Raw genomic sequence first — 25,694 nt, forward strand, 5'->3', positions numbered from 1 at the left:
CTGCCCCAGACTATTTATTGTGTGTAGGTCTCAGTTCCAGGCAGAGTGTATTCCCGGAGGCTCTAAATCACCGAGTGTGATGTGCCAGCCAGCGTGCAAGAAACAGGTGAACCTCACTGGCTTCCTCCAAGGGCGACAGCTGAGAATGTAGCTCTGAAAACGGCCTGGTCATCTTATCCTTTCTAGTAAGGACTGAATGTGACTCTTAACAGTTAACCCAGGATCCCGCTCATCTTTTTTTTTTCTTTTACCCCCTCCAAATGGGAAGGAAGTATTTTAGTCATTTTGAGTCATAACCTTTATGAAGAATTTAGGTGATGAGTTTATCACTTCACAGAAAAGCAGAGGTTTTATTGTGTGTGTGCAGACTCCAGCAAATTCATATGATGATTTGTTTCTGAGACTCATCAATTTTAAGTTTCTCTCAGTATGAAAACTTGCCTTCTTTTATTAGCTTTAGGTGGCAGTAGTGGTAAAGAATCCACCTGCTAATGCAGGAGATGCAAGGGACATAGGTTCCATCCCTGGGTCGGGAAGATCCCCTGGAGAGGAAATGCCAACCCACTCCAGTGTCCTTGCCTGGAGAATCCCATGGACAGAGGAGCCTGGCGGGCTACAGTCCATAGGGTCGCAAAGTCAGACATGACTGAGCAGCTGAGCAGCAGCAGCAGCACTGAAGTATAATTGGTATCTAGCAAACGGCATGCATTTAAGGTGCACGGTTTGCCAGGTGGTGACATCAGGGATGTAGCCATGAAACCAGCAGCACAGACAACGTAGTGAGAATGACTGTCATTCCCAAAGGTTTGCTCATGTCCTTCTGTGAATGCTGCTGCCCCATCCCGTCCCGTCCCCAGTAACCGCCGAGCTGTTTCCTGTCACTGTAGATGGGTTTGCATTTCCTAGAATGGTGTAGAAATGGAATCATGTAACATGCCTGATTCCTTGATTCAGCCTGGTTATGTTGTGGTTCGTCTTCTTATTGTGTGTATCAGTACTCTATTCCTTCTCATTGCTGGTGATTAGTTAGTTAATGGAGAAGACAATGGCACCCTACTCCAGTACTGTTGCCTGGAAAATCCCATGGATGGAGGAGCCTGGTGGGCTGCCGTCTATGGGGCCGCACAGAGTTGGACATGACTTAAGCAATTTAGCAGCAGCAGCAGCAGTTCGTTATTTGAACCTACTGCAGGTTGTTTATCTGTCCACACACTGATGGGCATTTGGGTTTTATCTAGTTTTTCAGTTTGACAAACAGGACTGCTCTGAATATCTACTTTCAGATTTTCATACAGACATATGTTTTCTTGTCTCTTGGGTACACACATAGTTGTGAAACGGCTGTGTCACATGCCGGGCACATATTTAACTTTCTAAGAAACTGCCAAACTTGTTACAAGTGACTGTACATTTTTACCTTCCGGCCAGTGGCGTGAGTCCCATTTGTCTCGCATCCTCACCGGCACTTGATACAGTCATGTGGTCAGTTGTTTTTTTAGTTGTAGTTATTCTAGTGTGCCGACAGCAGTGTGTCCTTGTGGTGTGATTTGCATTTCCCTCCTGATCCAGTGGTGGTGTGCATGTTTTAATGTGCTTATTTGTCATCTGCGTGTCTTCATTACTGAAATGTCCGTTCAGACGTTGCCCGTTTTTTTATTGGGTTCTGTTATTGTTGAGTTTCAGAAGTTCTCTGTGTGTGTATCCTGAATACAGGTTCTTTATCACATACATTCTTTGCAGAGTTCTTCCAGTCTTCTCGTGGCTTGTCTTTTCATTCTCTTCACCTTGTCTTTTGGAAGAGCAGTTTTAAAGTTTGATGGAGTCTAATTGATAAATTTGTTGCTCTATCGGTTGTGCTTTTGGTGTTGTAGCCAAAGAAGTTTTGACTTACTGAATGTCACAAAATCTTTATCCTGTTTCCTCACAGAATTCTTATAGGTTTAGGTTTTACATTTGTGTCCATGATCTACTTGTATATGGAATGAGGATTGGATACAAGTTCTTTTTTTCCCCCAGCATCATTATTTGAAACAGCTTTTTTTGTTGGGGAGGTAAAATGATTTTTTTCTAATTGTAAAAGTAAGACATTTGTAAAATACAGAAGAATATAAAGTCTATATCTTGCTAATTTTAAAAAATAACTTAGGACGGGACATTTAAGGGTATTGTGAGGTGAGTGGGGAGGAGTAGTTCTAAGTGTGTACTCTAGAAAATCGGAATCATGGTGTATTCTGTCTCCTGCTTTTAAAAATTCTTAGCATTATATTGGTGCTTAATCATGTGATTTATTGTTTTTAAATGCCAGGTTTTTAATGGCTGACTATTTTATCACATAGACATATCCTACTTCACCCCTTTTATTAGACATTATCAATTTATTCTTTTTTTAAACTTTTGTTCTTAAAATATGCTTTGAGCATGCTTATACTTAAATCTTTGTTTCTCGGTTTTTCTCCTTACATTTTTAGAAATTATTTATCAGATCAGCATAGGTGGACACTTAAAAGGCTTTGAGTACCTATTTCTACAACATATTCCAGGAAAGTTTCAACAGTTTACACTCCCAACAGCAATAGCTAAGAAACTTAATTTTTTAAATTGATCTTCAAATTCTTTTTTGAATTATAGATAGTTGATTTACAATATTATGTTTAAGGAAATTTGTGACTCAATATTTTTATAGATTATAATCCATTTCAGATTATTATAAAAGATTTGTTATACTCCCTGTGCTGTCCATCACACCCTTGTATCTTATTTAAGAATTTTTTAATTTTTATGGCAGGCTTTGTTTGTTTATATAAAAGCCTCAAGGATGCCTCTGGACACCCCCTTCTTGTCCACCACAGCATCACTCTAGCCTTGGCCACTGTCCCCAGGCCGGGCACCCTGCTCCTCCCCCGTCCTAACCACCCACACCACCCTCTTGTTTGTCTCTGCTGACACTGACCAAGTTAAGCCAGCTCCTCGCACCCCATACCCCTTTTACCAGACAACTTGCAGGATGAGTGTATGTCTCTCCCACATCTGTAATCACCTTGGATGAAAACCTCTCTGTTTTCTTGGGCACGGTTTTGGCTTGTCTTCTTCCCCTCCCCTCCCGCCTCTCTGTCCTCAGCCCCTCAGCTCTCTCCTGTCTCTCCTGCCAGGTACCTGACCGCCACCAGCCACTGCCCTACCATTTTTCTCCTCTTCCAGTACAGAGCTCCGAAAGGAAGTCTCTCTTCTCTGGAGGTCACTTCCTGTCCCTCCGCTGGCACCCAGATTGAGGGGAGCCCACTCCTGGCCCCAGTCTCCTCACTCCCTGGTCCACCCTCTTTCTTGCTGAAGCTTGATGCCGTCATTCCTAAGTGGTGAACTCTGCACAGGAGTGCAGGGTGGTTCTGGAACTCTTAGCAGTCCTGTCTTTTTGTGGGTTTGCCACCTTTTCCTTCTCGAAGCTCTGCCTGACCGCCACCCACCCCGCTCACAGATGGCCTGGTTTCATCCTCTCTTTGTGTCAGGAGGTTGTCTGTCCACCTTCCATTCATCTCCTGTGTTGATACTGTCAGGCACACGGGTGGCCTCTCTCTGGAAAGGCTTCTTCTTGCTGGTTTTTGGCTCTGTGCTCGTCCAGCACAGTCCTCCGCAGTTCATGGGACAAGCACTCCCTGCCCCTTCCCCCCGCCACCGCCTTTGCTCCCCGCATCCACCCCATCTCCCCAGTACTTGTTCTCAGAGCCGTGGACGCCTTACCTGTCTCACTCTTGCTTCTTGTCACAGTACATGGGTGTAAGAGCCCCCAGCCTCGGACATGACTGCACTTTTCTCATCTGAACCCTTATCATGTCCATGAGTACACCCCACTCCAGCCAGGGGTCACCTTGGCCTGCACGTAGCCTGCAGTGGTGACCCAGGTCCTGGCTTACCAGCGTGCTCCCCACACCCCCTTTCTTCTTCTTGACTGCGCATTCTTCAAGCACGAGTCTGTAGTATGCTTCTTTTCTGACCCTCTGTGTTTCTGGTTTACACCATATAATGTCTCTGCTGTCGATCCGTCATGCTAATACCACCTTACCTATGGCTGCGCGCTGACCCCTGGTCCAGGGGAGTGAAGCAGATGGTTTCTGCATGGAGCTCGTGGTGCCTTTTTCCCTGGTAGTCAGCACCATAGACGTAGGTCTGCGTCACCTGCACGGTATAACGAAGCTGAGGGCAAGACACAGAGTAGCGGCTTCAGAGTTCATTCGGGGTTTTCTTTTTGTTGACGATGAACTCGCCACCTGCGAATTCACCTTCAGACCAGTGGCAGCCTCATCTGACCCTGGAGACCAGCTTGGCGGCTGGTGCCCGTTGCCCTGCTTGTCCCGCCTCCACTGCGGGGGTGCCCTGGGTTTGCATACCGTCCTCAGCCTCCACCCCCCGCCCAGAACACGCAGCCCACGAGGAGACACTCATCCGTCAGGATTTCTCCCTCACCTGTTGTTCAGAACAAAATACACACCCCTAAAGGTTTTTCTGAAAAACGTTACAGCAAAAATAGCGCATGCGTTTAGAATGTAAGTGAAGAAAATAAGCAGCAATTCTGAGAAACAGCAGTAAACTTGGACTATTTTACTGAATTAAAAACGTGAACAACCTGGATCATTTCATGGTGGTTCAAGGGGAAAGTGCATGAGTCAAGGCATATTGATTGGTTTGCTTTTCATTTTTCCATGTACTGTAAATATTTTTCTTTGATTCACATTTGTTCCTAACGGATTCTGGGCTAGATTTGCCACTAAAGTATCAAGATATGAATAAGTGGTAATGAATAAGAACAGCGCTGTGGCTCACGTGCCGTTAGCCAAGCTGGTGTGACTTTTGGAACTTGAGACTAACTCTTCTTTTCTTTTTAGGTCGCCTCTTGGTGCTGTGTTGGCCGTATCTGGCACCCAGAATGTCTCACTCTGTGACGCTCTATTCATAAGGTTGCCTTGCTAGACTTGGGAGCAGAGCCCCCGGTAGGTGGCTTTTATCATTATATGGCACGGCTTCCCAAGCGATCGCTTATTCCAGTGTCTTCGTAATAGAAGATACGACATTAAAAGCTTTGGAAAGCCTGCCACATAATAAGCATGCCACTTACTATTCTAAGATCCATCAAAATGTATCATGCTCATCAGGACCTCGTTAATAGTTACGGTCTCACAGAAGGATCGGAATCCTGGCAACGAGCGATTTTTCCCCTGTCTCGTGCATGAAACGCAGAGCTGCTGTAAAAGCTTATTTGTCCACGTTCCCCAAATAGCCCGCAGATAAACTCTTCCTCCTCCAAGTCTTGCCCAGAGTTTCCACTGTGTCTCTTTCTGTCCACTGGGAAGGGTCTGGGTAACTCCGAGCAGGTGGGGAGAGGGCTGGTCCTGCCAGGTGGGATGCAGCGGATGCTAGAATAAGGACCCCAGTGGAACAGCAGCAGTTCGCTGATCTTGGAAAGAGGACACAGTCAGGCTGTTAGAGTCTGCAGCCTGTAGGGGCAGCTCAGTGGCTCAGATCTCGGTGTAGCCATACTTGGAAATCCAGGCACATGTGGATTTGGTACCAGGTAAGTCTGTCAGCAAGACCTTGAATACAGGATGGAGGTTTAGGGGCCTGGACCCTCAGCCCTGGGATGGGAAGGACACAGATGGCCATGCCGAGCTCCAGAGGATGGGCTCGCGTCACCGAACTCCACCAACAGCAGGCGGGCCATGCCTGGGAGAGGGGGACACAGCCAAAGGCCGAGGGCCAGGCAGGGTCTCACAGTTCACGAGGAAGGAGCTCTGATCAGATGAAAGGCCCCCAAACTGATCTGGCTGAACTGCCCCAATCTCAGCAGAAAAATCAAGTCAGAATAAACTTATAGTTGTTCCTATGTTGTGAATATTTTTAGTTATATATAAAGATGTTAATGGTTTCCTAGTGTTACAGGTTATGGGTTTGTTTGTTTTTTTCCCTCTATTTCATTATAACTTTTACACTTGCTTTGAATGAAGCTGTTTTGGAGCAATTAGAAAAAGAAAAATTTTCTCATTTCTTTTACTTAGCCAACTTGGTTCACACAGATTCGCTCCCTTCTCGTTTCTCTTAACTAGTCAAAAATTACCTCTGACATTTTCAACGTCATCCCCCCGTTGAAGATCACATGAAGAACATCCTATGTTAAGGGTTTTGAATTTTACTTGGTTCCTTTTTCTTTCCCGTAAAACCATTCATTTCCCAACAGTAAATCACAGTGGAGACAGGTTGCATGTGCTCACAGAGCTATGGAGCTGAACATTCAACAGCAGAAATGTTCTAAAAGTCCAGGCCAACCGAGTGCCACCCAGGAGCACCTCCCTGCCCATTGGGTCACCCGCAGGCCTCGAGGGGATGTGCCCACATCTCCACAGCTTTCCACACCCACAGCTTCCCAGTGGCTTCAGTGCTCACTAGGTCTCCACCCCGGTGCCAGAACTAACATCTTCCTTCTGTGGGACTTGTCTTCTCAGCTTGCTTTGAAACTTACTTGAAATTTCAGGAGCCCCACAACATGTTCACCTGCTTGCTTTGATTCCTGAAATTCCTTAGACTCAAGTGTGGTCCACGCATGTTCATCCAGCATCTGGCATGGTGCCAGGGACGTGGAGTGGGTGACCTGTGGTCTGTCCCTGCAGATGAATTTACAGTCCCTGGGGAGAGAGACAAGTCATTTCAACAAGGACTTGACCCTCCATGTTCGACATAAGAATCTCAGAGACATAGAATTCTGAAAAACTTCATTCTGAAAAAAGTTCACCCCGTCTCAAGTAAAACTGGTCAAGGAATAGAATTATCAGGTCTCTTCTAATCGTGACAGCTGGGGGAGGGCAGGGGTCCTCTGGTGGAGGGGGCAGTGGCCGCCCCAGCTTAACAGGCTTGCCTGGAACGAATCCCATTCACCTTCAACTCGGTAGGAATCAGTCGAAGTGGTTTTGCCCCCAGACAGTCACACGGACACAACCTGGGGAGGACAGGGTGAGGGCACAGGTGGAAACTTCCTGGGTGTGGGTTCCTTTGTGGTTTCGCTGTCTGGTCACACTTCACAACATCTGTGCCTTACCGTGTGCCGCAGCATAAGCCAACATCCACAGCGCACCCGACTTTGAGATGGCTTACAGCTAATTCTCTGCATGAGCTTTGGTAACTTAGTGAAACTCTCTTTCCTTACCCCTTGTGTTTTAATGTGTACTCTTCTGAACATACAGACAGATTCAGTGTGCGTGCTTGGGGAGGTCAGACTCGAAGCCTGGGTGATGCTGTATTTGTCATTTTAATAGCACTAGGCTGTTAACCATCTATGCCTGGAGGCAGCCCTCCGAATGTTCAGGGTCCTTCAGTGTGAACATTTTTATAGTTGGTGTCCAGCATTTTTCTTGTTACCCTAGGAATTTAAGGGGTCAGTAGTAAGAAAAACAGAGAAACAAGTCATCCCAGTTTGAGACACGTGCAGTTTTCAGATTGAGCTGACCTGTGACGCCTGAGCACTAGTATTTTGGGAATGCTTTATGCAAAAAAAGAAAAGAAAGAAAAGAAAACCTTTAGAAATAAAATTGTGATTAAGCAGTCTTAACTCTGTATTCAGATGTACTTGAGATTTTTTGCTCTCTCGCTCTTTCTCTGGCATCTTTGCTTCTCTTTTGCATCATTCTGTGCTCATTTCCTGTTTGCAAATACTGATCGTCTAGGTGAAGAAAGTGAAAATGCTCTAATATAGCACCCATCTGTAGTTTTTAGTTGTGTTTTTTTTTTTTTAATTTTGATATGAATATACAACCATTAAAAAAAAGGGCTTCCCTGGTGGCCGAATGGTAAAGAATCTGCCTGCGGTGCAGGAGACCCAAGTTCAATTCCTGAGTGGGGAAGATGCCCTGGAGGAGGGAATGGCCACCCACTCCAGTATTCTTGCCTGGGAAATCCCATGAATAGAGGAGCCTAGTGGGCTACATTCCATAGGGGTCACAAAGGGTCGGACACGACTGAGCAACTAAGCACACATACACACATACAACCAAATAAATGAACCAAGGAAGACATTTCTGAATTGAAAGATACAATTTATTTGGATAAGTTTGTTTTATTCATCCAGCTATCTATTCTTTCTTCTGGGGACTCTAGAAAATGTAATAAACAGCCCACACCCAAGTTCAAGGTGGCCCCAAAAGGAACATCCTCATTGTGCAGATGAGAGAACTGACATCGGAGTTTGTTGATGCCACTTTGGAATTCATTGAGTTTTTCCTCTTGGATCTTAAGCACAAATAGGTCTGCAGTTCCTTTCACTTCTCTGTCGGCTTTCAGTATTTGTATATTAAGTGTTAAAGTCTTTCGAAATGCTGTAGAGCTCCATCGCGTGGTAAATTTCAGAAGGGCTTTCCTAGAACTGCTTTTTAATGAATTGCTCAAAAGTTGAAAATAGCACATACAGCAGTTCCAAAAAGGCGTCCTCATAGTTGACTGATTTTCATTAATGACATTAAAAATAGGAAGATTAGTTCTGTGATTATCAGTATTCCGGGTGTAAAATGAGACATTTGGGTACCTGGTTACAACTTGGCAGGCCAGGTCAGGTGCGGCCCTGCTCGCTGCTGTGTCTCCTGCTTCTGGGCATGTGCCCTGCTCCATCCTGTCCTGTGGCATTGCAGACTCTCTAACCGCCTAACCATCTAGCCATCCTTCCTGCTCCATGCCAGGCACGGACGCAGGCTCCAGGCATGCCTTCACTTTAAAAATTTGCTTTAGGAATGAATGGGGACCAAACTGATATTATACACATACTAATTGATTCCTTAGCAGTAAAGTCAGTCAGAAAATGCTTGTTCTATGAAACAAAATGAGTATTTCAGACAGGTTTTAACTGCAGTTACTGGGTTCAATCCCTGGGTTGGGAAGATCCCCTGGAGAAGGGAAAGACTACCCACTCCAGTATTCTGGCCTGGAGAATTCCATGGACTGTATAGTCCATGGGGTTGCAAAGAGTCGGACACAACTGAGCAGTTTTCACTTTACTTCACTGTTGTTTTAATCTAAGTCCTTACAAATAGCTGTTTAGAAAGTCCCTTTCTAGTGGCTTAAGTTTAGTTTATTGGACCAAATTATATCCACACTGTATTATTTTTTACTTGAACTTAGATACATGCATTCTGCCCTGTGTCTACTATGGGGAATGAGCCTGTAAATTCACTTCCTTGCTGGAAAGCACTTGTCTTGCTTTAATTATTTTCATTCACTCAACAAAAATTTTACTTCCTTTTATGGGAAACAACAGTGAATACAACTAACACAGCTCCTGCCCCAATGCTGCCTACAGTCTATTTTTACTTCTGTTTTAGGTTTTTATACTTACAAGATAAGTTATTATTCTTAATAAGGGATTTTACAGACCTCCAAAAACCGAATGCTGTAAAAATCTGCACATTATCATACCGTATCAAAGAAGTGTTCCACGTATGCTGTTGCCCCTCAGAATTGACTTCAATTATGTTATCGTGTTAGTAATTTCTTTCATATTATTCGAAGCTTTATCGTGTTTTATACATATAAAGTATTAATTACTAGTAAACTTCCTTTTCCAACCCACCTGTTTACTATACATGAAAAACATGTTTTAAGCAAATGTGGACATTTTCTTATTAATGGTGTTTTATGATTAGCATAAAGGAGACTAGAACTTTGATTATGACGGCTTTTGCCCTTAATTAGCAAACTATATGCTTGACGTTTAGCTTAAATATGAAACAGTTATCGATGCAGGTAAGTGTTGTCAAAATTCACAGCTCTCAGAGAAACGACTGTCAGAACTGTGAAGCTTAAAGTACAAAGTACAGAAATAGTTTTAATTCAAGCTTTTCCTTTTGTCAGCATCCTCAGAGGAATTCATTTTAGTAGACCCTCTGATGTATGATTCATTTCGCTTGTTATTTTTCTGCATGAGTCACCATTTCAGAATGTAAAACACAGGGAGATAATAAACCTGTATGTGTGCACGCACACACTGTATTCCCTTTAATTATTGTTTTTATGTATGCAAAGTCGCCCTAGGAAACATAACATCTGTTCTGGTACCAGCAAAAATTGGGCAGGTATTCTGAAGAGTGTTACTTCATCTTAGGGTAATTTAAAATAGGTATATGTACGTTTTCTACCTTGCTCCATGATTCTTTAGATCAAGATAAAGAACTTTAATTATTTGGAAAAGCATAGTAACCCATCTTTGATATGTAAAAAAGGAAAACTGGAGTGCGAACTTCGTTGCAGATTTTTTAGAGGAGCCATAATGCTTTTTTTAAGACTTTCTTAACAGTATAAAAGAGAATACACAGGTAATTTTAGTTGACATTTTAGTTAGGAATCCATGAATGGAAACTGTATATTTATGTTTATTATGCCAAGCCAAATAGTTATAAACTCTAAACAGCTTCTGGTTTCCTTTGTTTGAGGAAATAATTAGCCACTCATAAGAACTCAAAATAATTAGACTGAATTCAGGGAAATTAACCATGACTTTGGAATTATGTTTTGTGATAAAATGAATGAAAATGATGTCTGTTATTTTATTTCAGGCTGTAAAATATGTAAGTGGGGTAATTTGTAGACTATTGTAACATTTCAAATCAAAATAGATGCAATTTTAAGCTATACTGAATTACTTTGACTCTAAAGGATTTTTTCTTTATTACAAACGCCATTGAACAGTAAGCATAAATAAACATTTTATGGATGTATTTGAGATGCAGTAAAATTTATATTGGTTGGGAAAAAAGGAAAAAAATTTGTTGTTCACTGGTCTACTTTGGTTTTAGATTTTTGTTTCTACCTATAAATCACTATCCACTGAAACAGATATGCTGCGTGTTACTTTAACTGCTATTTAAATTACCTTAAATTTACAAATTGTCATTATTTAAAACAAGCTTTGTAAATCTTAAAGGTGTATCTGTTTGGGGGTCATATTGGCAGCTCTGATAGAGAAAAGAGCACCATCCTCTGTTGCTTCATGCCTTTTAAGTGTAATGACAGGGTTTATCCACTTGCACGTTGGTTTGCCAGCCTGCCCTTCTACAGAGCAGTAGAATAGGACCGACACAGGACACTGGCCCCTTCTTGACCACATATATGCTATCAAGATGTTCAGCTTCTCTGGGCCTCTCACTTTAAAATGGACTTAGTGATAAAAGCATCTGCGTCTCAGACCCATTGAGTTCCAGGGAGGTAATAGAAATGAAAACACCCTCCACTGTGTAAGGCATTTATATTATTGAATTAGCCTAACGTGCAACACAGGCTTTCATATTCTTAATTACCCTACCAAAACCCCAGTATGTGTCCTGGGCAAGTAAGTATTCACCAAGTTTATTTTATCATTTTGCAATTTTGAAGTGCAGAATTCAGTTCTTCCATTTATGCATGTTCTGTGCTTTACCAAAAATGGAGCCTTTGCTTTAACTTTGTTGAGCATCCTTTATTAGTCTAAATTTTTGTTTTCTCTTGTCTTTTAAACTATGAGAATAATACTGCTTTCACATATACCTGTAGTATTTTTGTACTGATGCTTGAATGCCCTCTATTAAATATTGTATCTACAGATCATCAAATTCTTAAAGTATGTGAAAATTTGATTTCAGGGGAAATTAATTAAATGTGTGTTAGGGCTTCCCTCATAGCTCAGTGGTAAAGAATCTGCCTGCAATGCAGGAGACCCAGGTTCAATTCCTGGGTCGGGAAGATCCCCTGGAGAAGGAAATGGCTACCCACTCCAGTATTCTTGCCTGGAGAATCCCATGGACAAGGAACCTGGCGGGCTACAGTCAATGGGGTCACAAGAGTTGGACACATCTGAGTGACTTTCACTTCACTTCACTTAGAATGTTAAGTAAAATTATTGTCATTTAACCTGTCATCAGGGAAGCTTATCTTGTTTCAAGTGTTTGATTTATATTCTCAGATTCTGATAATCATGATTTCTGAATTGTTATCTATAAACCATTTACTTATTTCTCTGTGCCCTGTACTCTCTATAATAGAGAATTCTACTTTTTCTTCCATTCTCTTTGACCATTTCTGCTGTTTGTTCTTTTCACATTTACTTGTATAATCAGGAATTATTAGCAGATTTTTTTTTATGCGTGTTATTTGTCTACTAAGGATCTTGGTACTAATAGGCATTTTTAAGATATTCTAAGATTTTTCAACATTGATCTCTTAAAACACCCATTCTCCTGTAGGAAACCTATATTTAACTTCCCTTGCGTGCTTTTGAAATCTAAGGAGTGCAAGGTTATTGCCACATGTCAGCAGCACTTGCAGCATCCTGGGAAATAAAGTGGGGGCTATTGCAGGTAACACACATGTAGCTTAGAGAAGCCTGTGTTGCACAAGCATGGGCAGTGTGAGCTTGGGAGGTGCTCTCTCGGGGAGCCCGCTGTTGTTCTGAGCTCAGGCTGCTGGTGCACTGTCCCCAAGAGAGAACCGAGCTTGTCTGTTCTTGAGCAGTGTTTAGCTTCATGAAAATGTGACCCATTTGGTTTAGTCACCCGACAGGCATTTCTCTGAGTAGGCGAGTTAGGATTAAAAACTTGAATCTGGGGAAAAGTGTGGGGTCATTCAGCATCACGAGGTGCCATTTATCTAGGTAATACTGTCTTACTTTTCATTTCTGCTTTAATTTGGTCATGTAAATGTGCTCAGAACTAATAAAGATTTGCAACTGGTAAAAATTAATGCATGACTCTTGAGCCGAGTACTGAATGAAAGCATGTGTCATGAAATCGCCATTCTCTGATCCCGTATTATCCATCACTTACGGACTGGTTCCGTTTAGAGTGTAGTCCATGCTTATTTTTTGTTTCATAGGTTGGCCAAAATGGGAAGGACTGGATTCCGCTCTCTTCCACGAAGAGTCAATGGGACTGGCTAAGATCAAGGTCTGAGGCTTCGTCCATCCATCATCAGGTATGCATTGAACAAAAATCACTACAGTTCTGTGCATGTATCTTTGAAGTATTTGGTTGATATGCATATTATGAATTTGGATTTTTATACAATGTTGAGTCACAACTTTATCCTATAGTTTTTAAATGCACTGTAAGTAATTTAAATTTTGCAATATATTGAGTTAAATGATATTGTTAGCCATGAAAAAATTTCAGCTGGTCTTAGAAAAGTGTAATATTTGAAATATGCAATTCTTCATTGCTCAGTCTGTACATCCAAAGATAACAGAATTCTTGTGTTACTCCATATTGAGCGTCACCAATTTTCATAGGATCAATTGTTTGCTGCATCATGATGCAGTTTTAGTACATTTTTTTTCAATAACTTAAAAACTGTTTTTCTCAACTGGAATTCTCTGCCCAATTATAGTTGGGTTCTTCTAACATGATAATGGCAAAATATGACCAGTCTTTGAAATATTTTCAGATATTAGTTATACATGGGGGTTTAGATACTTTGTATTCCATGTTGACTTAACAGTTGCAAAATTTAACAGCTTGTTTCCCACACCATTCTAAATAGATGCACAAAAGCATCATGTTAGGAAATCAGATATTCAGCATTACTCTTTTTTCCTGCTTTGGCAGAATGCTTTATATCAACTTACATTGTCTTTACTGGTTACTGCAGAATAACTGTTTAGATATTTCTGAGAGAGGCAGAGAAGCTGTGTCTTGAATGAAAATCTAACAGGGAAAGAACAAGCCCTTGAGATTCAGAAAAATTAAAACCAGAGGGAACACATTGTGTTAGCAGTAGTGATGTCAGTTGCATTAATTGTGTTAATGGCAATTAAAAAAATTTTTTTTTAATTATGAAAAGTATAACACATATACAGAAGACTTGGAAAATACAAAACAGAGTTACATATAGTTATAATACATATTACAATTTTTAAGTAGATAAGATTTTTAGTTGGAGTTTCTCAAAATAGCAAACTCTTAAAAAATAATAGAATGGATAGAAAAGTAGAAGGATATAGTCTACCCAAAAAGCACTGTGCACTAATTCAATGTAATTAAGATTTATCCAGTTTTCATACAATAGCTTGGTACAAATGCTTTCTTCTCTGCAATAAGCCTCTGTGATTTTTCAGTGTTTTCATCTTGAGGCTTTTGGTGACCAAGTCTAAGGTCTTTCTTGGTAATGGTCACATTGCACTTGAAAATATGTGGGTTATTTTCCAATATCTTTTGATATTTATTTCTCACGTAATTCCATAGTATGTGGAAACTTGAATTTGTACCCTGCTGTTGTGTGGAAAAGGTGTTAACGTCACTTTTAAACTGCAGAGGAAACTTAGACGTGAAGGAAAGCCTTGATGTGTCTACCTACCAAGAAGAAAGGCTATGTGAATCAGACACCAATTAACTCACGTACGTGCTTTACACTTTAGACACATGAGCGGATGATTGCTGTATTTTGCCTGTTTAGGGACAGCCTTTATATTAAAATACAATAGGATCAATTGCAGTGCACACTTAATTTTACAAAAATGTAGGTTAAATCCATCCACTTTTCATGAGGACAAGTGTCAGTGTGATACCAAAACACAAGTGATAGAAAGAAACTGGTTTTCATTGTTTTTTGATTGTATAATAGGATGAGAAATCCAATTGATCAGTAGTTGATAACATTTAGCCACCTTCCAATTTTCAATTTAAAATCAGATCTTTCTGAAAGAGGTTGCCGGTATTATCAGTTCTGTGTCTCTTAGAAATATAGTACCCTGCTAAAAACTAGCATTCATGAACTTAAGGAATTGTTTTAACTTTTTAATATCAAATGGATCTTTGAGGAGCTGGTTTCTTCCTCTGAGAAATACAGTTGATAATATTTACTATCTCTTGTCCACAAGTTTTCAAAGGTTTCATTCAATCTAAGTTTTTAAGTAGACATATTCTTTGCCATACACGATACACATTTCATTCTTTCTTTCTCAAAGCACTGATAATGAATTGAAACTCTGACCCACCTTTTTCAAACTGACACCTCCACACTGATGTACCCCTGCACAAGTATTGTGCTCACCACTCTCATAGGTCACAGGTGTGTCAGAGACTAGCCCCCTATATCTGACTCATCCGCTCTCCTTGGGTGCCCAGTGAACAGCATCTTCTTCTGTGACGTGAAAGATGGTGGGGAAAATTTCTTCAGCCAAATCATTGCTTCCACCCAAGAGACAGGGAGCCAATGACCCTCACCTAACATAACACCAAAACGTTTCACCACCTCAAGAATGTATATTTGTCCTGAAGACAAGTCATTTCTACTCTTGAGTCAGAAACCCCTCTGTGTGTGATGACATGGATGTAAAGAATTGATTTTCACCTTGGGCAGTGAGTTCAACTCTTTCAGGCCTCTGGTGTCTCTGTCTTAAGAACTCATTCTCTGGACTGAATGGTTCACAAGGTGCCTAAAAGAGTTTTTGGCTGATTATCTATATTTTTCTATGACACAAATTGTGACTAGAGCCGCCTCGCACAAATTAAGAGGATTTTTAGACATTAAAACATACGCGGAAACATTTGTATGTTCTCAGCAAGATTTATGTTCTCTGGGTCCTTGTAAAAAGTGAAGCTTTAATGACGCTTTCAGTGTCACATCTTGATGATTCCCAAGGGTTCCCTGCTGCTCTTCCTGAGTACGACGTTTGTCAGGTGGGATCTCAGGGGATCTGTGAACTGTTCATTCTGAGCAATGCCTTTATATGTATTTTGACAAATATAAAAGAAGCCTACAGATATTACATTAGACCAGCTGAATCCATTTTATGGTTTCTTCTTTCTTTTTTAATTCAAAAGCATCACATAGCAAGTAAAACTTTTAAAAATTAAATCTAGTTACAAACTAGTTGTTTCTTATTTTTTTTTCCAGTCCCTTTTTGCTTTCTTTTACGACCACATGAAACTTGAGAAGCCACCTAAAGCTAAATCATTTAGTGGAGTTGGGCAGTTCCCAAGTGTCCAACAAGAAGGCCTGCTTTAGGCTGCGATGGCCACTGTCATTCCTGGTGATTTGTCAGAAGTAAGAGATACCCAGAAAGTCCCTTCAGGGAAACGTAAGCGTGGTGAAACCAAACCAAGAAAAAACTTTCCTTGCCAACTGTGTGACAAGGCCTTTAACAGTGTTGAGAAATTAAAGGTGCACTCCTACTCTCACACAGGAGAGAGGCCCTACAAGTGCATACAACAAGACTGCACGAAAGCCTTTGTTTCTAAGTACAAATTACAAAGGTATTAAACTCTATTTGTCTTTCAGATTCTATTTTCTATTATGTTGGCTATTTGAAGCCATTGTTAACGTATATATTGTATCCACCTCTTTCCGCTGACTTGCAGAGAGAAATGTTTAAGTAGATTAGACGTTTTAGCATTCTAAGTCACAGACTTTTATGTGTTAGTGCTTTTGGATCTTTTTTAATGCAATGCTTAAACGAGAGTAGAATGTCCATTTGTACAAAGAAATTGCAAGAGAAGGGTATGGACGTTAACGTGAGTATGTTCTGTCTTGCTCAGTTGCATTTGCAATCACTAAAAACCAGCGAGAACTAAAGTGGCGACTTAGAAGGTTCCAGGTCTGCGGTGTGTAGGTGTGTTAACTACCCTTTGTAGCAGACGCGTAGTGAGTTAGTGTCGGTGAGTAGGGCAGGTCTGTGTTAGCCTAGCAGCTTAGCTTCCGTTTGAACAGGGAGGCCAGGCCGTTCTTACCATGACGCTGACAGAATATGTCTGTGTTCAAGGCACATGGCTACGCACTCTCCTGAGAAAACCCACAAGTGTAACTATTGCGAGAAAATGTTTCACCGGAAGGACCACCTGAAGAACCACCTGCACACGCACGACCCCAACAAAGAGACGTTCAAGTGCGAAGAGTGCGGCAAGAGCTACAACACCAAGCTGGGCTTCAAGCGGCACCTGGCCCTGCACGCGGCCACGAGCGGCGACCTCACCTGCAAGGTGTGCCTGCAGGCGTTCGAGAGCACCGGCGTGCTGCTGGAGCACCTGAAGTCGCACGCGGGCAAGTCGGCGGGCGGCGTGAAGGAGAAGAAGCACCCGTGCGAGCACTGCGAGCGCCGCTTCTACACGCGCAAGGATGTGCGCCGACACATGGTGGTGCACACGGGGAGGAAGGACTTCCTCTGCCAGTACTGCGCCCAGAGGTTCGGGCGCAAGGACCACCTGACGCGGCACATGAAGAAGAGCCACAGCCAGGAGCTCCTGAAGGTCAAGACGGAGCCCGTGGACTTCCTGGACCCCTTCACCTGCAACGTGTCGGTGCCCATCAAGGACGAGCTCCTCCCGGTGATGTCGCTGCCCTCCAGCGAGCTGCTGTCCAAGCCGTTCCCCAGCACGCTGCAGCTGAACCTCTACAACACTCCGTTCCAGTCCGTGCAGAGCTCAGGCTCTGCCCACCAGATGATCACCACCCTGCCTTTGGGCATGACGTGCCCCATAGACATGGATGCTGTCCACCCCTCCCACCACCTTTCCTTCAAGTACCCGTTCAGTTCTACCTCATATGCCATCTCTATTCCCGAAAAAGAACAGCCCTTGAAGGGGGAGATTGAGAGCTACCTGATGGAGCTGCAGGGCGGCATGCCCTCCTCCTCCCAGGACTCTCCAGCGTCCTCGTCCAAACTGGGGTTGGAGCCGCAGCTCGGGTCCCTGGAGGACAGCGCGGGGGACCTCTCCCTGTCCAAAAGCTCCATTTCCATCAGTGACCCCCTGAACACACCAGCATTGGATTTCTCTCAGTTGTTCAATTTCATACCATTAAACGGCCCTCCCTATAACCCGATCTCGGTGGGGAGCCTGGGGATGAGTTACTCCCAGGAGGAGGCACACTCTTCGGTGTCTCAGCTCCCCCCGCAGAGCCAGGACCTGCCGGATCCTGCCAGCACCATAGGGCTGGGCTCTCTGCACTCGCTGTCCGCAGCCTTTACCAGTAGTCTGAGCACGAGCACAACCCTGCCCCGTTTCCACCAGGCTTTCCAGTAGAGCCCCACCGTGCGCATCGATGGCCGAAACATACGTGCAGCCCTGCCTTAGCTGACCGTTCTGGTTTTAGTGCCTACTTTAAGACAGTATCACAGTTTCTGCTTCTGTATAGTACCAATTTTCATTAAGCCAGTATAAAATAGAAACTAGCTTTTTAAATGAGCTTCAGAACCATTTGTGTTCAGCTATGTTTACCTGGGTATTTTGTCCAGATTCACTGCCAACTGTCATATTTTAAGACGATTTCTCACATAGGAAAGCCATTATTAGCAGTCAAGTCTTACAAATCCCATGTTCTGACTTACTGTTAGATCTTAAACTTTGCATTTTTGTCCGAGATCAATGGCTCTACCTTTTGACATTTGGCTCCTTAAAACTATTTTGCTACAGAATGTAAGTTTTCTAAAACGTACATGAATGACCTGAGAGTTTAAAAAAATTTACTAGCCTCTAAATGGATTAATAAGGAAATGCTTCAAATGAATTTAGAATCCAGTCTGGGGACATAGCATATGTTTCTTAGATATAACCATAATTTCAGGTCAGTATATTTTGAAGACTTGCTATTGTCTGGCTCACATGTTTGCTGTCTTTTTTATGCACATATAAGAAAAATAAATCCTAGACACAAAGCGCACCAGTATTTGTAGCAAACAGAGACCCCCTCAGAAGGTGACACGGCAGTCCATGTTACTTAAGAGTTGGCCTTAAATTAGTACACAGGATGTTTGCCACGTTTTATCCTTGTTGCTGTCTTTCTTGCATTCATGCTGATAGTCTGTGGCGTCAAGAGTCTTCAGCGTCAGTCTTTAGTGTGTCTCTTTCATCTTCTCCACCTTTCATGGCCAGAGGGTAGGTCAAGGACAGCCAGCCGTTTCCCTTGGCTTCTCACTGCATAATTGGTCCAGAGTCCAGAGCTGTTGGGGAACACAGGTGTGCTTATCCCAGGGGTGGGGCTGTCCCATCTTCTAGGGTGAGAGACACCAGGCAGGGAGACCAGTGCGAGGCCTGCCACTCTGCCAGGGACTTGTCTGGGGACCACGTCCCCTGCTGCCAGGGTGGAAATGAGGGGTCAAGTCATAGCATATCACTTACATCACTTCTTGCTCCCTTTGATTCAGTTTTCTCTCCCTGAGCACTGAAAGCAGAAATCAGAACAACCCTGCTAGCCAACCACCCCCCCAACACACTGTGGTACTTTCTTATTCACTGTTAATTCATTTTTCCCTGCTGTTTTTGGACAGAGACTTTAAATGCATTCGAAAACTATTTGAGGAATGATCACAAAATTTAAGTGACTAAAAGTATATACAGTAAAGCCCACTTTTACAAGTCCCTGGGAAAGTGGGAGGAACCTCACAAAGAAGCTGAGTTTGCAGAGGGAGGGAGAAGAGCACAGTAAAACAAGCACTGTCTTAGGTGATGTGAAAAATAACAAGAGCGTGGTGTTCGGTGAATACAGTAGTTATTACAGGCTTTCCTCACTTGAGACAACCAGCACATTTTCTCAAAGGTCAAAATATTATTCTATTTTTCTAATAATCAGTTGGGGCGTCACCCGAAGAAACATATCTTATTAAGCACTTGTTAACACCTTATTTGGGGACCCTGTCTGTAGGGGTGGGTTTGAGGAGGGAGGGTTTATAGAAGAGTATATATCTCTTTAAAAAAAAAATATTTCTGAGCACTCATGAGCCCTGTGTGGAAGCTTCTCTTCCCTTTGACAGGGCCAGCTATCACTGCGGATTTCCATGTTTACCAAGAAGTTCTAAAGATGAGTGCAGATTACTGAATATAATACATTATTTAAACTATTGGGGAGTAGTATAATTTGTGGAGAGATGTAAATTGTAATAATGTAAATGGGGGTTTCACTATATATTATATATATGTACACACACGTGTATCGCACTTCATAGAATCAGAGTTGCTCTCGTACGGAGCTTTGGCTCCAGTATTTTTATCATGCTCCTATTTGTTTTTGTTTTTTTTTAAATCCCAGGAGCAGTAGTTTTTATACATATGTATTTAAATTTTATTATTAAAAGTCACATTTTATTAAAAAAAAAGTGTGTTCCAAAGTCATTAAAATTATATATGTTAATAAGGAAATACATTAAAAAATTTTTCAAACTGCTCCTGAGCGTTTGCCTAGGAGACTGCTCTCAAAGTAGGCTTTTAGCTCTGCTGTGTTGCTGCCCGCTTTAGTTTCTATGAAACAGATTGCTTACTTAAATCATTAGTTGAATGATTAGTGTTCAGTATTGCTTTAATCACCGTCGAGAGGAAAAGAAAAAAGAAAAAAAATTTTGGTGACAGAGCACAAATAAATAGAAAACCTGTTTTTAAATAGAAATCACGAATCACAAGTGTGGAAGCACTACTTTATTTTTGTCTAAAATTTGCTAAAAGAGAAGTCAGATGAACGAACTGAGATGTTGGCCTTTTAGTGGGCTGTATTTCACTGCTAATAAAAAAGTAAAAAGGGAGTACCAGGATTTATTAAATAAAGCATTTTGGAAATGGGGAATGGCGCCATGTAGGTGTATATATATATTTTTAGCCTAATTCTCGCCCAGCGTACCTTCCAGGGCACCAGGGCTGAAATTGTGGACTCTATTTTCACGTGTACACACCCCTTTGCCTATTCCTTTCCCACAGACTTGAAATCATACTTCCAAGTAAGAGGGAATTGAGCTCATTCATTTTTTAAACTGACTGTAGTGGTCACTAAACCCCCTTTTAGAGAATCTCTATTAAACATGAGGTAGACTCATTTTATTTTAATTGCACAATGGTCTGACAAGGCTGTAACACCGAACTGGCTCTTTTTTTTTTTTTTCCTTAAAAAGAAAATTGACACTTTTGATGTCAACTGGATGTGATTAAAAATAATTATTGCCAATTCTGTTTTCATTCTCCAGTGGCCAGAATCATCATCCTCAAAATTTCTAGTAGTGCCTTTGCTTGGGTTTGTTTTTTTCTTTTTTTCTTTTTTTTAAAGGGATTGTTATTAAGTAAAAATATTTCAGTTTAGAATTTGGACCTCAGACAAGATATTGAACCTCATTCAGTTTGACCTTCCACGTGTTTGTACAAATTAAGGTCACCAGATACCGAAGCAGGAGCATGGAAGGATACTGACACTATAAGCAATATTCTCCACGGATGGACCCAAACATCACCGTGATAGCTACTGGTCACTGCTACAAAGTGCATCTTAAAACCCTGTTACCAAGTTCCGTTGTTCATGTCCTGACTGATCACGCGCTACTCTTTGTGCATCTTGTTAATTTCATGTAGGTGTTTCTTCCAAACTATGTATTTTTGCCGATGTGTTGCTTGTGTTTTATTCTTCTTAGTCACTTGTGCAACATAGTGATATATTGTGTTAATTTGGACAGTAGCGGTTTTTAAAAACCATATACTGACTGAAAACATGAGCCAGAGCTGACTGCTTTATTAAGCTAATAATGAATGTTAAAGAGTACATATTTTCAGGATTATTCATCTAGTAAGCAATACACATATATAGGCCAATATTTTTTTAAAAAATAGAGCTTGGTCAACCTCTATACTACACATATTACAAGATATAGCACTTTCAAAACGAATCTAAACCTTTACAGAAAAACTTTCTTATAGGTTATGCCTTTTATTTTAAGACTTATTATAATTTGTTTCAAGTGCCATTAGAGGATAGATATATAGGCCTTTGATATATAATGCTTTGTGTTCAAGAATGGTAGACGGTATTTTAAACAGGTACAGTTTTACAGTGTTTTCTTATCAATTTGCTATATTGCACAGAATCAGTGTGTGTCTTTTCATAAGGTTTTACAATGGTTTATTTTTTTACAAGGTTTACGTGTCTCAAAACACACTGTCTTCCCAGTATGTAAGTTAAAATACAAAAAAAAAAAAATATTCACCCAAGTTGCTTCCAGCCTACTGAGATCCAGGTGACATTGGAGGAGATTTTTTAGACGTCACGTATTCTTCGTTAGCAATGGCAGACTGTTACCTCTGAGAAATGAGTGCCTACGTCAAGACGTTGTCTTAGTTTCCCCCACTGTGTCAGCAGCCACGTCAATCACACAGATAGTGTGGTGATCCCACAGATCCACGTTAAGCTGTGTTGTGTAGCTCTGTGCTGAGAACCCACACAGAGCTCCTTTCTGATCCTATATACATCCAAATGATACGACCCACAACGGGCAAGGCACGTTCCTATCACCCCCGGCCCTTCTGCAGTATTGTCAACCCTCTGAGGATGGAAGGCAGTGTCTTTTGATAAGCTTAGAAAGGGTGGAACTATTGCTAATGTGTAAAACACTTCATTGTATAAGCTTCAGTGGTACAGATGACCCAGAATGAATGTGTATCTTCTCAGAAACACTCCTTCAATATTCTGTTGGATCATGCTGCTAATGTAACTTGGGATACAACTCTTCATGGTGCTACAGACTTCTCTGTCTCGTTCAGTCGTATTTTTTTTTTTATCCATAGGAAAAAAAAAAGGACTACATTAGGTGTAAAGGTGTACAATATATTTTTATACTGTGACTTCATTTGTCTTTAACAAGACTGTTACACCACCCACCACAATGTATTCACGTGCACTTGCGAAAGGAAGCCTTGGACGTGCAAATGTTACACCAGAACAAACCCAGCTTTGTCCACAAAGGTGACCGTGACTCGGAAAGAAACATGGGCTTTATAATACGGTGTGGAGTGAAGAACGTGCTGTACGTTACTAACAGCCCTTTGAATTTAACAAAAACTGGGCATCCATTCGGAAATGGATTGCATCATGCCTGAACATAAGCTGGACTGCTGAAATTGTATTTTTAGCTGACGAAAAAGTGTTTGGACTAGTACTCTAAAAATGTTCTGATGATAAAGTTTTGAGTCAAAATAGAAAAGAGAAACTGCATTCCAGGCTGCATTTTGTATATTTTTATTGCATTTAAAATTTGCTCTTCTGTGATACCGGGAAATCAAGTGGCTTATCCTGTATATCATGTACTTAAAATGTATTCACAAACTACTGTTGTGTTTGTATAAAATATAGACAAAGATCATATTTTCTGTGTGTGTATAAGCTCTGTAAAATAGCAATCACATTATGAAGCTGCAGCGAGACGACATTTTAAACATCCACATCCAAAGAAGCAGGCTATTTATTGTCCAGTTACCCAGTTATAAAATATTCATTTGCTGCTAATTAAACAATAGTACTGCAGCTTCTCGTGGCCTACAGTGTTATGTTTGCTGTAAGAAAAAGATATGTGAACTCCACAAAAATATATGAATAAAAATTATAGAATGGCTTTAGATAATGTAGATCTTCCTGAAATTATAACAGATAAATTTCTATTTGGTATAACATTTTTTCCCTTTGAATTTTAAATATTTTCTCATTTGATAAATATAAGATTCTAATAGCTGCCTCTAGGACAATACTTGGTTGTTGAAATGTAAAGTTCTAGGGTTTCTTTTGTTTTGTCTTAAAACTTTTGTACCTTGAAAGGAAGGATAGAAATTGTAAATAAAAAAGTCAAAATGTTGTGCATCAAAACTTTAATCCAGGCGAGAATTCAAACAAAGAATCTCCCAAACGCTGTTAGAATGTATAGATCAATCATGTTTCTTATTCATATGAGATAAAATTGGCATTAAGCATTCATTTGGCACTTACTGTCAGTCCTGTAAATTATCTTTTTAGACGTTCTCTTTGGGCTACGTGTCTAAAACTTTGCTGAAAACCCTCCCTTGACCATTCACCTGGACCAATGTGATGAGCTCACAGATGTCATTTCGTCTCAAAATTCATCAGTTAAACAGTGATGCATCTTTGAAAGAAAGAGATTAATTCTGAAAATCCAGTTAATAATCTGGCCAGGAACCAGTGGCAGGAAAAAAAATTTTTTTTTTTTATTTCTCATAGCACCTCTTTCAGTATGATAGGAAAAATTGCTTCTTCACCTTTGACTTTCTTGTCCTAAGGTTCTCTACCTTCAGAGAGGTAAAGTAAATGCAGTGACTCCCCATTTGGCAGTTCCTTTTTTCACATACTTAATTCCAGCAAATCTAAAAGCATTTCTTTGTTAATTCTTAGCATTCACACTACATACATTTTTATTTAAATTCACGCATATGAAATGCATGACTTTTTATAGAAGGGAAAGTGCTATTGCTTTTTATAGTCAGAATACTCTGAAAAAGGATGTTTGGGGTTAATTCACTTAAGGTGTATTCTCCCTTATGGAAAAGCAATTAGAAGTGCAGTTTAAGCAAAGCATTAAGCATAAGCACTGCACCATAGATCCAGTGTGGCTAAAAGACTTCTTCATTCAGGTTTTTGTTAGAAGAAAAGTTCGTTCTGGTGGTTTATCATTAAGGGGAGGAAAACTTCAGTCTAACTATAGACAGCTTGAGTTTTTGCTGCCACTTTTCCTTAAATGAGCATTTCTTAAGCAGAAAGCATCTCTTCATGCAAAGTCCTGGGCTGTTCCCAATGAGTCAGCTTTATAGAAAGAGACTGGTTTCCTGATGAACCATTGGAATGAAGATGACACCATCATTACAACAGTGGGAAAGTGTAAATGCTGTATTGAGTTGTACCCAGTTACCCTTTTTTGTAGATCAAAAATGATCAAATATTGGTGGTTTCGGGCTAAAACTAAAAACAACCAAGCCCCGAATGTCTCGACTTCACCTGCTTTTTATTCAACACAGAGGTCAATAATAAATCTGTGTATTGAAGATGTTTGACTCCTGACTAGCGTGATGGTTAATTTTATGTGTCCACTCGGCTTGGCTGTTGTACCCAGCCTGGATGCCTGGTCTAGTCAAACACCGGTCTAGCTGTTGCTGTGGAGGTTCTTTGTTAGATGTGATTAACATTTATAGTCAGCTGACTTTAAATAAAACAGACTGTCCTCCATAATGTGGGTGGGCCTCATCTCATCAGTTGGAGGCCATAAGAGAAAAAACCCATTCTGCCAGGAAAAGGGAGGTCTGCCTTCAGATGGCTTCAGATTCAACCTACAGCATCAACTCTCCACGGGTCCCCAGCCTCCCTGAGTCTCCAACCTGCTGGCTTGCCCTGCAGATTTCAGACTTGTCAGCCTCCACAGTCATGTGAGTCAATTTCTTGTAGTAAATCTCTATCTCTATTGTACGCAGTATCCTATGGCTTCAGTTTCTCTGGAAAACACTAACGCAGCTAGTTCAACTGCTGTTCTTCAGAGGTTCTGGTTTTACCTCAAAAGAAGTGGGAACATCTTTCTCTCTGATACACTGTAACAGCAGAGAATGCAAATTTTCAGGTTCTTCTCAGGAAGAGAAAACTATCGTATATTAACGCATATCCGTGGAATCTGGACAAATGGTACAGATGAACCTATTTGCAAGGTGGGAACAGAGATGCAGACATAAAGAACAGACATGGACACAGCGGGAAGGGGAGGGTGGGATGAACGGAGAGATTGGATTGATATATATACACATGTAAAACAGTGAGTGGGAAGCTGCTGTATACCACAGGGAGCTAGGAGGGGTGGGGGGGATGGGGCTGGGTAGGATGGAAGGAGGTCCAAGAGGGAGGGGATAAGATGCATACTTACAGCTGATGCCCTTTGCTGTACAGCAGAAACTAACACAACATTGTAAAGCAATTAC

The 25,694-nt window shown here is 41.3% G+C and overlaps 1 protein-coding gene across 2 annotated transcripts in view; it reads left to right on the forward strand.

Moving 5' to 3' along the window:
- Nucleotides 1-21,428, forward strand: part of PLAG1 (PLAG1 zinc finger) — a 48,109-nt gene extending 26,681 nt beyond the window's left edge. The window contains exons 2-4 of one of the 2 annotated variants that reach the window (XM_055432491.2): nucleotides 12,868-12,966; nucleotides 15,886-16,244; nucleotides 16,751-21,428. In XM_055432491.2, coding sequence (XP_055288466.1) covers nucleotides 16,003-16,244; nucleotides 16,751-18,008 — 1,500 coding nt within the window. In that variant the 5' untranslated portion in view covers nucleotides 12,868-12,966; nucleotides 15,886-16,002 and the 3' untranslated portion in view covers nucleotides 18,009-21,428. The remainder of the gene's footprint in view (nucleotides 1-12,867; nucleotides 12,967-15,885; nucleotides 16,245-16,750) is intronic. The other variant, XM_055432492.2, reaches the window with a different exon arrangement.
- The last annotated feature ends 4,266 nt before the right edge of the window (nucleotides 21,429-25,694 follow it).

Source organism: Moschus berezovskii, chromosome 16, assembly GCF_049115385.1.
Source record: "Moschus berezovskii isolate FMDL1 chromosome 16, NW_MosBer_1.0, whole genome shotgun sequence".
In the NCBI taxonomy this organism is placed as follows: Eukaryota; Metazoa; Chordata; class Mammalia; order Artiodactyla; family Moschidae; genus Moschus; species Moschus berezovskii.